General features: G+C 44.0%; 1 protein-coding gene across 4 annotated transcripts in view; it reads left to right on the top strand.

The window, feature by feature from the left end:
* The window catches only part of ENTPD5 (ectonucleoside triphosphate diphosphohydrolase 5 (inactive)), a 37120-nt gene extending 23925 nt beyond the window's left edge, over nucleotides 1-13195 (top strand). For 3 of the 4 annotated variants that reach the window (XM_007065230.4, XM_043549947.1, XM_037900664.2), the window contains 6 exons: nucleotides 1840-1901; nucleotides 2316-2417; nucleotides 5367-5507; nucleotides 6027-6083; nucleotides 8863-8978; nucleotides 11460-13195. In XM_007065230.4, coding sequence (XP_007065292.1) covers nucleotides 1840-1901; nucleotides 2316-2417; nucleotides 5367-5507; nucleotides 6027-6083; nucleotides 8863-8978; nucleotides 11460-11546 — 565 coding nt within the window. In that variant the 3' untranslated portion in view covers nucleotides 11547-13195. The remainder of the gene's footprint in view (nucleotides 1-1839; nucleotides 1902-2315; nucleotides 2418-5366; nucleotides 5508-6026; nucleotides 6084-8862; nucleotides 8979-11459) is intronic. The other variant, XM_027827622.3, reaches the window with a different exon arrangement.

The following is a 13195-nucleotide window of genomic DNA, read 5'->3' as shown; positions in this document are numbered from 1 at the left end:
CAGAGCAACAAGCCGTTTTAAAGGGGGTCTGACCCTCGGTGTAGGGCAGAGCAATAGGCAGTTTTTCGCCTGGCCTCCTGGCTCAGGCAGATAAACACAAGCCTCTTGGCGTAAGGTGAGTAAGTGGCCACCCCAGGGGTGGGGCAGCCACAAGGGGTGGGAGACGGGGCCCACCTTTCTCTACCAGGTCCCAGCCCCGGGCCCTGACAGCAGTGGAGGGGTGTGCCACTGGGTCAGCGGGGATCCCACTTAAACACGCTGACCAGTATTCTGGCCATACAACCAGACTATTGTCTGCTGTCCCTGGGCTACTTCCTATGACCCCATTGCAGTCTCATGGGGTCCTCTGTCTTCCCGGGGTTACACAGCCAGCGGCAGTCCAAGTAGCTTCTCTGTCCTCCCATCAGTTGGCCGACCTAGCAGTCCTTCTGGGTCCTTGGCGTTGCAGGGGTCGTCCTCAAGCGTGGGGCTCAGCAGTGGGCAGGATGCATCTATCTCCTTTGCCAGCTCCCCTCCAACTGAGCTGCAGGGCCCACCTTTTAAGCATCATGTCCCACTCTTCTGCTTCTCGCTGGGAAGGCGGGGCTGGTCCGGCTCTGCCCACCCGGAGGTAAATAGTGCTTCCTTCCCCCCAGCCCCTTACAGTCATGGCTGGGGTCCATGCCTCCTCGCTACACAGTATCATGTCCCTCTCTTATTCCGCTCCTCTCAAAATTAAACAGCTCAGTCTTCTCGATCTCTCCTTTGCATAAAAGTGTGCCCAGGCCTCTAGCATTTTTGTCACCCACTTCTGAAATTGCTATTTCCTTTCTGAGATACGGTGAATCGAACTAAGCCCAGGTCAGGGCATACCACTGAATGATATAACAACATTAAATTATTTTAAGAATTATTTTCTAACCTATACTTTGTGTATCCAAGCAGTTTGTTTGCTTTTTTTGCCCACTGCTGCTATTGAGCAGGGGTGTTTATTAAGCGGTCAACAGTGATGCCCATTCAGTTTTCCCGTGTAATTTACAGTTAGTTTAAAACTCAGCCAAGTGTGATGAGTTAGTGATTTCAGTCCAGTGATGAGTTAGTGATTTCAGTCCAGTCCTAGTGCACAAGAGCCATTATCACAATTAGAAACTTGGTTAGTCGTTTTAGCTGATGTAATGAGTTCTGTGGTATTCTGTGGTGTCAAGTGTCCCAAGAATTGGTCCTGGAGTCTGTCTTTTTCTCTCTGGCCTGAATCAGTTGCCTGTGGTCATTTTTCCTATTGTTTTACATTCCTTGTATCTTTACCCAAAGTATTTCTCCACTGCCCTCTTGGTTATCACATTATATTTTGTGGGCATCATAGATTAAAGTTGCCCAATTTCTGTTAGATCATCATCTCCATCATTGTGTATGACTTGGGTCGTCTTGCTTATTTCCCATTTTCATTGCATTTGTTTGTAGAGATGTACACGCGTTAATGCTCCTTTTTACTTCGTTCTTCTCGTTCAGCAAGTCCCCTTCTTCTCTCTGATGCTTTTTATTTTAAATCTCAGAAATTCACACCAGATTTTTTGAGTTGCCCAAAAACTTCCTATTCTTCTTCTACCTACTTCCTGCCTAGTTTTAGATTTGCACCCCATATGTGTGCTTTGTAACACCTTGTTTTTGCATTAGTCCGTTGGCACTTGGAATTCTTCTCCTAGCAGAGGGAAACTATCTAAGATGTAGAGGGGGATGTGGGATAGGAGGCACAGAAAGAGAATATAGTTTGTGCATGCCATAGATCTAGGGCTGGCTGTGTGTGAGGCATGTCAGATGAGCCAGGGAAAATGGCAATGTTTTGTTTTGGGTTTTTTGCAGCTATTTGGGCTTTGGACTGAAAGCCGCCAGACTAGCAACGCTTGGAGCCCTGGAAATGCAAGGTATAGTTCGTTGAAATAGCCATGTTAGATACTTAAAGAGGTGGGTGAAGTTAATCTTGTGCCAGCTGCCCCTTTCCCATGCTTCCCATCCTGTATCTTACCCTTTTCTCCATTTCCCAGGCAGTGATCTGCCCAGAAACGGAGAATAATATTTATTTCCCACTAACAGGTGAGAGGCCCAGCTGTGCTGCAGCTTGCAGGACCAAGGAGGGAGCGTATTCCAGAGTTCAGACTATTCCCCAATTCAGAATCAGTTTGTGCAGCATTTAACTTTTTAATCAAATCTTAATTTCCCCATGGACAAACTGTAAGGCATCTTGGGCTTTTCTCTCCTTCCTCTGGAGTAGTGATTGGGGGGAGGGGGAGCATTAGGAGGTCTCAGCCCTTTCTGACTTTCCTCTGGCTTCCTTGCAGCAGTGGATGGACAGATGTTCCGAAGTTCTTGTTTACCGAAGCGACTGGAGGCAGAGTGGCACTTTGGGGGAGTGAGATATCAATATGGTGGCAACAGAGAAGGTATATTAAGGAGGTTTTGTTTCTGGCAGAAGGTGATTTGGGTACCTTCCTTTTGTGGGATAAGTTTTTGGTCAACACCCTTTCTGTGACCCTGTTCTTTGTGAGGATGTCAGTCAGTGCTCAGGGTATGGTCACAGAGCCAACCACAAGTCCCTTGACATGGAAATTCCTTGATACAGCGCAGGAAAAATCTGAAGTGATCAGGCTCAGGGCAGCTGGCCCTATAGAAGTTGCCATTTCTCACTACAAAATGCTGTAGATCTCTGGTAGGCAGTTTTGGATCTACTGGTCCCATTGAGGTAAAATTAGTGATTAATTTTGAGAGCTCATGGGATGGGTGAGGTCTCAGAAGGCTGAAGAAGAGCAAACATTGTACCTATCCTTGAAAAGGGGGAAAAAAAGGACCTGGGGAAAAAAAAGGACCTGGGAAATTATAGACTATCACCCTAACATCAATACATGGAAAGATACAAAAAAAATTTTAAATAATCAATTTATAAGCACCTAGAGGATAATAGGGGATAAGTAATAGCCAACATGGATTTGTCAAGAACCAATTGTGCTAAATCAATCTAATATTCTTCTTTGACAGGGTAACTGGCCCAATGCATAAGGGGGACACAGTAGATGTGATTTATTTTAGTAAAGCTTTTTACCCCATCACACGTGAGATGATCATAAGCAAACTAGGGAAATGTGGTCTAGATGAAAGTACTATAAAGTGAGTGCATGACTGCTTGAAAATCTGTACTCAGAATCATTATTGATGGATCATCGAACTGGGAGGACGTATCTAATGGGATCCCGCATGGTTCTGTTCTGGGTTGGATACTATTCAGTATTTTCATTAATGACTTGGATAATAGAGTGGAGAGTGTGCTTATAAAATTTGAGGATGACACCAAACTGGGAGGAGTTGCAAGCACTTTGGAGGACAGGATTGGAATTCAAAAGAACCTTGATGAATTGGAGAATTGGTCTGAAATCAACAAGATGAAATTCAATAAAGACAAGTGCAAAGTACAAATGTAGGAAGGAAAAATCAAATGCACAATTACAAAATGGGGAATAACTGGTTAGGCAGTGGTCCTGCAGAAAAAGGATCTGGGGATTATAGTGGATCACAAGGAGAGCTCTGCCTGCACTGTGGGAGCCCTGTGTGTGCACTGTGCAGCCTAGTCTCTGAAGGATTCATACACAGTTCTGCAAAAACACGTGAGGTAAATAGTACCAGGTGACACAGTTGGGCCTGGGTCCTGGATGAGTCCAAGTATGATGCTGGAGTAGAGAACGCGCATAAGAATGGCCATACAGGGTCAGACCAATGGTCCATACAGCCCAGTATCCTGTCTTCCAGTAGTGGCCAGTGCCAAGTGCTTCTGAGAGAATGAATAGAACAGGCAATCATCAAGTGATCCATCCATCTATCCCCTGTCATCCACTCTCTGCTTTTGGCAAACAGAGCTAAGATCACTCAGAGCATGGTGTTGCATCCCTTCCCATCCTGGCTAATAGCCATTGATGGGCCTATCCTCCATGAACTTATCTAGTTTTTTTTTTTAGTTCTTTTTCCTGTTATAGTTTTGGCCTTCACAACATACCCTGGCAAAGAGTTCCACAGGTTGACCGAGCATTGTGTGAAGAAATACTTCCTTTGGTTTGTTTTAAACCTGCTGCCTATTAATTTCATTGGGTGACCCCTAGTTCCTGTGTTATGTGAAGGAATAAATAACACTTTCCTATTCATTTTTCTCCACAGCAGTCAAGATTTTGTAGACCTCTATCATATCCCCCTCTTAGTCATCTCTTTTCTAAGATGAACAGTCCCAGTCTTTTTAATCTCTCCTCATATGGAAGCTGTTCCATGACCCTAATAATTTTTGCTTCCCTTCTCTGTACCTTTTCCAATTCCAGTATATCTTTTTTGAGATGGGGCAACCAGATCTGCATGCAGTATTCAAGATGTGGGCGATCATGGATTTATCATAATGCCTCTACATATTTTCTGTCTTCTTATCTAACCCTTTCCTAATGCCACTACACATTGAGCAGATGTTTTCAGAGCGGGGGGACAGCTCAGTGGTTTGAGCATTGGCCTGCTAAACCCAGAGTTGTGAGTTCAATCCTTTAGGGGGCCATTTAGGGATCTGGGGCAAAAAAAATTGGGGATTGGTCCTGCTTTGAGCAGGGGGTTGGACTAGATGACCTCCTGAGGTCCCTTCCAGCCCTGATATTCTATGATATGTATCCACAATGACTCCACACTCTCTCTCTTGAGTGGTAACATTTAACTTAGACCCCATCATTTTGTATGTATAGTTGGGGATTATGTTTTCCAGTGCATTACTTTGCATTTATCAACATTGAATTTCATCTGCCATATTGTTGTCCAGTCGCCCAGTTTTGTGAGACCCCTTTGTAACTCTTCGCAGTCTGCTTTGGACTTAACTATCTTGAGTAATTTTGAATTGTCTGCAAATTTGCCACCTCACTGTTTATCCCTTTTCCCAAATCTTTTATGAATATATTGAATAGTATTGGTCGCTGTACAGACCCCTGGGGAACACCACTATTTCTCTCTCTCTTCTGAAAACTGATGATTTATTCCTACTCTGTTTCCTATCTTTTAACCATTTCCTGATCCATGAGAGGACCTTCCCTCTTATCCCATGACAGCTTACTTTACTTAAGAGCCTTTGGTGAGGGATCTTGTCAAAGGCTTTCTGAAATTCTAAGTATAATGTACTAAAAGTTGCTGAGATATTATGGAAGAGAACTTTCTCTTGGGTTTGGATGTCTAAACTTCTCCCTTTCACACTCTCTCTCTCACCCTTTCTTATTTCTCCTTTGGACTCTGCTTTCTCTTTTGCTTTCCCATCAAATTGTCACTGGTTCCTCTACCTCCTGATCTGACTCTATGGGTTCATTTTTGTGTGTTTGCCCTGACAGGAGAAACAGGATTTGAGCCTTGCTATTCAGAAGTGGTGAAGGTCATACAAGGGAAATTGCACAAGCCAGATGAGATTCGCAGAAGCTCCTTCTATGCCTTCTCCTATTATTACGATCGAGCTGTTGACACTGACCTGATAGGTAAATCAGCTTGTGATAGAGAGCTCTTGTGTGATGATGTGCATGTTCATTAACTAGGAGAGGGAAACTGAGGCATTGAGGTTACCTGGCATGAGGAGTGGGAAGAAGGGCCACCTGTGTGGCTTTGATGGAGGATAGGAAGAAGCACACCCAGGGAACAAACATGGAGCTGAGTCCCCCCCAACACAGTTTGTCTTGGAGGACCTTTCCCAAACCTGAAGAGCAGCTCTGTGTGGCTCAAAAGCTTCTCTGTCTCCAATAGAAGTTGGTCCAATAAAAGATATTGGTTCACCCACCTTGTCTCTCTAATATCCTGAGACTGACACATCTACAACTATGCTGCATACAGACTCTGTAGATAACGACTTTCACTTTCTTGTGTTCTACCCTCTGCAGCTCTGTGTATTCTGGGCTGCAGAACCTACCCTTTGCCTCAGTTATGGTCCAGAATTTAAGCTTTTGTTTGAGATTTTTTTTTTTAAGACCTCTGATGATGCTTTCTCATCTCTTACTTTTCAGATTATGAAAAAGGAGGAGCTCTAGAAGTGAGAGATTTTGAAAGGAAAGCTAAAGAAGGTAAATATTGTGAAACATGAGAGGTATGGGGAAAAGGAGACCATGGCAATATGTGCAATAATTATACACAGTACAGGACATGGGATTGATTTAAAAAATAAATACAAATCAGCTATGCCCAACTGCTCCCTCCATCCGTCTCTTGCTGCCCTGTCATGTATCCATTATCAGTTTACTCATTTCTTGTAATAGTTGCAGTAGAAGCAAGTCTTGAAGAGGAATTTGAAGACGGAAAGCATACTGGCCTTACAGTTCAGGGCGTGTGTTGCATTCATAAGGATCATTGTGGCAGGAAGTGGATCTACTCTATTAAAATCAAGAGGGACTTCTGGACTTCATGTCTGAGCTTAGCAGAATGATGACCCTTGTTAGTCACACATCCCATTGCTTTTGAACTCGTTATTTCTCGAACAATCTGGACTCTCTTTGAATTCTGTTAAAGTTCACCTGGAAGCCACTTCTGCTTTTCACCCTCCTATGAGTGGATCCTCTAGTTTTCACATCCTATGATGAAAAAATATTTGAAGGGCCTGATTCATGTGTTTCCATCTGTTCATGAATCACCATCTTGAGACTTGAACTTGGTATTTACAAAGCTAATGGCAGTGTAGTTTGAGTTGTCATGTTGTTCATTGCTCTATCCATCATTGAATATGGTGTTCCTGATAGCGACATTAGCCCAAAGAGCGAGATCCAAGACCTGCTGGCTGATCACCCCCATGTATGTTGTTCCATAAGAGTAAGGTGTTTCTGTGCCCACACACAGAATTTTTAACTAAAATGGGCTCTGATTGCCACTTTAATCCATCTATTAATTATCCATAATCCTCCCCAAATTACAGTTGTGCTTCTCTTGCTCACCTCTGTAGTGGGCTGCGACTACATCTCAATTCTCCGTAGTGGTGGACCACATAGTCAATTCTTGCTTGAGAGGAGGAAGAACTGTTACTTACCCGGAACAGCATCTCTGTGAGATGATGGCCTGTATGGGATTCACACTTCCCATTCGTCTTAGTCTTTGCCATAGAATCTTGATTTAGTAGAAGGAATTAAGTTGTAGTAGGGGCCACGTATGGCCCCTTTTATATCCTGGGGCTTGTATGTGGTGTTGAGGAGACTATAGCTGCTGGTTTAGAAGGTTCCAAACTTGCATGCAGACCCAGAGCATATACATCTATACAGGAACTCCAGCTTGAAGAACTACAACTGTGTGGTAAGTAGCCTTTCTGTCCACCGTGTGACCTTTTAACCCGAAAATATCCAAGTCCACAATATGGAGGGAGGGATGGCAAGTCTTCAGTTGTGAATATGTCGTTTCTGAGTGGTACAGGTGGAAAACCTTCACAACTTGTATCAAAAACAACCTGAGCATTTATTATGGATTTGTTTTCTTAAAAAAGGAAAGTCATGGGCTGTGACCTTGTGACCAAGTTTCAGTCCAAAGAGAATTTTTATGAATTTTATGGTGATTTATAAACACCCCATGGTGCTTTTAAGATGGAAATGAGAGGTGTATAAAGAGGCCAGTGTGTAAGGAAGTGAAAGAGATGTGGTGAACTTACTGCATGTAAGATGGTAAGGGCCTAAGTATATTTAATGAAACATATATTGGCCAGCAGTACATAAGCAATATAATTGTTGGCCTAGTTTGTTGTGATCAATAAGACCTTTGAATAACCCTTTTGGGAAGAGGTTTCTTTCTGGCTTACTAAATATCCTGTTGTTCAGTTTTTGGAATGCCCCTGAAAGTCAAAGAAGATGTCATTGTGACCTGCCAAACGCAATCCGAGTAAACAAGGAAAATCTCTGTCAAATAATAAGATAAGATTAGTAGGTTTGTTACTGTTAATAAGTAGATAAACATGTTCTATAGTATAGTGTGTAATGCGGAATTTCATATTTGGTCAAATATTTATTATATAACAAATCACAAGAGGGGGTATTGATAAAAGTAGGGAGTCCCCTTGGGTATAAAGAGTGTATTAAGACTTTGTTTGTGTACATGCAGCCAACGTATTGGCCTGTTACATCCTAGCTGATCACTGGGGTGTGGCATTCTGTACCTAGGCTGAAAAAAGGCTGTTCCTTAGATTTGGACTCAGAGTTAGCAGTAGTTGTCTGCTTGGCTAGGTTCGTACATAACCTGTCTGCCTGGCTGGTGGTCTGTAATATCCGTACAGCTAAGAGAAGTGACTGCGCCCATTACAGATGCAGTGTAACTGTCTCCCAGCTATTGGACCTGTGAGGAATTAGCCAAAAGGAAAGGATGGAAGGCTCAATCTCGAGGCCTCCATTTGGGCTAGCACTTAGTAACAACCTAAAATCCCAAGGGAAAAATTCAGTTAAGAAATGAGCTGTTAAGAGAGATAGTGGAATCTAAGTCATTGGGGGGATTCCAGGTGAGACGACTAGACAAGGAATGATCTGGGTTGGTGTGTCCTTTGATGAAAGAGTAGGTAACCTAAGAGCTCACTTCTAGCTTTAATGTTCATCAAAAGCTGACTCAGCTTTCATTAGAGCTGTGTGAATGCTCTTGCTGAGTTAAGAGGTGTTCATAACGGTGTCCAAAGAAAACAAGAGAAGTACCTTGAACATAAAATACTAATGTGCTAATCCCTGGCACAGCTGTGCAGACTCAGATTCCCTGTACATGGAAGCAAAGGGTTTGTGCTCAGCACCTGTGCCATGGGCTCTGATTAGATGTGCTGTTTAGTCAAGTGTTCTACTAATGAATACCCTTCTGAACCCCCTTTCTCTCTCTCTCCCCCCTCCCCCCCAGTGTGTGATAACTTGGACAGGTACACTTCCGCCAGCCCTTTCCTCTGTATGGATCTCAGTTACATCACTGCATTACTAAAAGAAGGCTTTGGATTTGGGGATAACACACTCTTACAGGTGAGAGAAGCATTGCAAGACCCTAGCACGAGCTTTCCTGTATCTTGAGAGAAGATGATGCATTAACACTCTCTGGCTCATGGAATCTCACCTCTTCCCTCTACATACACAGTGGTGGGATGAGACAGGTTGCATTTCATAGAATCACTGCTTTGGCAAGGGATTGAATATAGCCACTGGCCTGTTGGTTATGGTGACCTAGAATTAAGCAATAGAAACTTCCAGACATTTGTCATTTCCTGGTGATCTTCTCAACCCAAACTTTACCCAAAATTTAGATTTTGTTTAAAATAATAATACAAGAAGTTTTCAAAACCTAACAGAACTAATTTCCTAATTTAAAAAAATGTATTCAGTATAAATAGTTATGAACAAAAGCTTTCCTCTGCAGTATGTGCAACCCCACCATGGAAGCTCTGAGGACTCGACAGTATCAGTGGTGAAAATAAAATTAGACTTGAGAAATTCTCCTACTTTGCATTAACTTGGCTGCTGCTAGTCACATAGGGAAGGGAATGTATTTGATGTACATATGAGCCAAAGGCTCTTGGCTTTTACTCTGCTCTGGACCCTTAAGTTCCTGTGGCTGTGCCTGCTTTGTACATGTCCTTTGTCATTTGCACTGAGGCACTTGTTGGCAGCTGCTCTTCCCTTGTAAGTAGCACAATACACCTTGCAGTTTCCCAGCACTCTACAAACTCCCAGAACAAATGCCCATTGGCAGAGCCCCTCCCGACCTTCCTTCCACTACCTAAACTGGACACGCAGGCCAAGCTTTCTTCTTTTTGAACAGCTACTTCCCTCTCTCCTTCTGGCCACGTGCATTCAAGCTCTTCCCAATTTCCTACCTTCCAGTTCTCCGCCACACCCTGGATGCTATTATCTGACATTTGTATATAGGGCTGTAGGTGTGGGTGGCACTGTGCAAAGAATAATTGCTGCCCCCCAAAACTTTCCAGTACAGATGATATGATAGGTCTTGCTGGAGAGAGAGAGAGAGATGACAATAAGTGAGTTAAGAACAAAATTTACCTCTAATAAGGGGATGAGGCTGCTTGTTTCATAGTGGACATGTTTTTATTAGGTTGGTATAGGAGGGAAGGTTCAGGTGGAAGAAATGTAAGAAAGTGGCTGCAGAGGGATGTGAAAGAGGAGGAGGAGAGGATGCATGGGGAACAGGATCAAGGAGGCTGTCCCAAGAAGAGGGAGCAGCATGGGAGAAGGCACAGAGGTATTTGTGGGGAAACGATTCAGAGGGTGCGAAGGGAAGTAGATGTGCACACTGAGTGGATGTGGAAAGAGCAACAGGAGATGAGATGGAAGCAGAGTCTTCACTGAAACAAGACTGGATTTGATATGGAAGGAAATTAAAGGCTCAGGGTGAGATAATGTTGGACATGGACAGCAGCAGAAGAGGAAGAGAAATTTGGCAGCAGCAGGTTTATATTCTCACCAGCTGCTAACTCCCACCCAATCTCTTCCTCACCATCTTCCCTCCCCCATGAAGCACTTGGTTCCTCCATCCATCCAGGACATCTGATCCCAGCCCTCCTCATGTTGTGCAGTTTCCATGTGTAGAACCTCTTGAACCTAAGCGCTATGAAGGATAATCCAGCTCCTTCAAAAAGGCCAGCTCAGGGGCATTATTGCTCTTACCAATCATGAAACGGGAATTAAGAAAACAAGAACTCCTGTGTTTATCCCATTTTTTCTCTGTGGCCCAAGTTCTGTCTGGCTGTGGAAGGAGGTTCTGTGGGCTTTATTATTCTTCACAGTGCCAATCTCTGCTTAGCTCTTCCTCCTCATGTAACTGGCCAGATCCCAGGTGGAGAACACTTAGCAATTTGTTGCTATGGGAGGATTTTAGGCAGGTCTGTGGGGAGGCAGTCTGGGGTTGGGGAGGATTTCCTACAGTGGAGAGCAGGCTGAGACAGTTCACTTTGCTTCCTAGTATATTCACCCTTTTCCCCCACATCACTTGTTTCTTAAATTCTTGTCTTCAGTATGATTGAGGCCAGGGACCAGTGGAGGCTAGCAAGAAGAACAGGACAGTGAGGAGTAGTATTGGAAAGTGCAGAGGGAGACAAAGTTAAAGAACTGAAAATGATACTGGTCCAGATTGTACAGTGGGCTAGAGATGAGTACAACACCTAAAGGAAAGCAGGAATCTATGCTGACCAAGCAGTCCCCCATCCCCATGCCAAGTTGTTGCAATTGGACTCAAAGGAGAGAGACTGTTAGTATTTGTTCTTTTAAAATCCATCTGATTCCATAACAGATGTTCCTGGACACTAGCAGTTCAGGTTGCTGCTTCCAGGCAATATCCATTGTGTTTTCCTTTGCAGAGTAGCGAATGAAGCTCTTTGAGGTTGTTGCCATTCTGTGCATCTACCCATCAGCTTGCTCTTGGTCTATGGTGGCAGCTGTATAGGTCTGGGAGAAATGCTGCAAATGACTGATTTCTTTTTTGTTTCTTCATAGTTAACAAAGAAAGTGAACAACATAGAGACAAGCTGGGCCTTGGGTGCCACCTTTCACCTGCTGCAGTCTCTGGGGCTCTCCCACTGAGCCAGCACCCCCTACAGAACATTGGCCTTTCCAGAAGGAAGAGAGGGCAAGTTCAAATTTCCAACTGCATAGCTCAGCAGGAGTCAGTCCTACAGCAAAACATGGGTTGAAGCTATGGAATCAATTCCCCAAGGACTAAGCAGTTCCCAACTGCAACGAGAGCAGCCACAGTATGGTTTCTAAATAACTTCATTGCCGTAACTGATACAAAATCTGCCTCCTGAAAGCCAAAGAGCCTAAATTCCAACTAGGCAGCCTTGAAGCGGATTGTGCTTATAAGCAGCCCGGACACAGCTTCAGTGAATGGATTCGTAGATGCCCCATTGTACCAGCAGTTCAGAGTGCTTGTCATGCCCTGGCAAACCACAGACCTTTGGCTGATGCTTGATAATTTTTACATGTAGAACTGAAGTTTGGCCCAGAGAATTTTTAAAAAATATAAATATTCAAACATAACACATGCATTCAATGCAAAGTGAAATCCCCAATGTGTTGTAAGCCTCAGTTTTCAATGTGTTAGCCCTTAAACTGCTTAATACTGAGGGCTTTTAACCTTTCAGGATTGGCTAGTTCCAAGGCAAGTGCTTCTTGGGCAGGTATGAAGCAGAAAGCAAGAGGTGGCTAGGTTGGCTGTCTTGGTCTAGAAGCCTGGGCCTCTCCCTCCCTGTTCTCCCCTCTGACCAGTCTTGAGTAAGACAGAATCAGTTCTCTGTTCAGAGGATGCTGGTTAAGGAGCTATGGTGAGACAAGAACAGATGGTTTTTCACTTACTTGAGGTGAAAGGGAGAGGAAAATGGGAGTAGAGGTAACTTGGTTCCTGTTCAAATTAGAATCAGACAGATCATTTCCCTCCTCTGGGTTTGTGTTTTAACCCACTGAACTTTAAGTCAATAAGAGCAGGAACTATAATAATAATTTTGCAGGGTTGGGTTGATAACATAAGCCTAAGCTACTTGGGGGGGAGAAGGGGGAGGGAATGTGGCTGGCCCTTACAACCATAGTCTTAGTACAAGACTCATGGCAAGTCCCTACACTGGGGTAGAGAAATGTGTGTTTAATATTTTATACAGTTCGTCTGTAGAAACAGAGCACTCAAGGAAGGGGTTGTAGCTTCTCAGTATTTCCTCCCATCCCCTCCCCCAACCCAGGCACTCTGGTATGACAATACTCAGTTGTTTAATAGTGTGTTTCAAAAGTGGCAATTGTAATCTCTCCTACCCCAATGCCTATGTGGAAACAAAAGAGGTTTACATTTAGAAGCAAAAAGGCTCTCACGAGATGGCCCATCACCCATCCCTGCAGAGGCTCAGTGCCAGCTTGCTTCTTCAGCACAGCCTGGCGGTGGCAGTCTTTTCCCTCTCATGCTAAACTGCCTGCCCCGTCTCTTCCACCTGAGGTGAGGCAAAGCTCCCATAATGACCTGAGAAATTCCCCTGCAACCTCCTAGTAAAACAGGCCAGTCCCTCTAGTGTAAAATACCTCAGAACTGGCCTGTGGTATACAGGGAATGTAAGAAACCTTTACCACAACCTCATGCGGAAATGACTGTTCTGTATTATCTGCCAGAGGTAATGGCAGTACAGTCCATGCACACATTACTAGGAGAGTGCATGCATCTACTACTACCTATAAATCTTGCTTTCAGCAAA

Source organism: Chelonia mydas, chromosome 6 (genome assembly GCF_015237465.2).
Source record: "Chelonia mydas isolate rCheMyd1 chromosome 6, rCheMyd1.pri.v2, whole genome shotgun sequence".
Taxonomy (NCBI): domain Eukaryota; kingdom Metazoa; phylum Chordata; order Testudines; family Cheloniidae; genus Chelonia; species Chelonia mydas.
The sequence above is the reverse complement of the archived record's forward strand: the minus strand, read 5'-3'. Positions and strand labels throughout refer to the sequence as shown.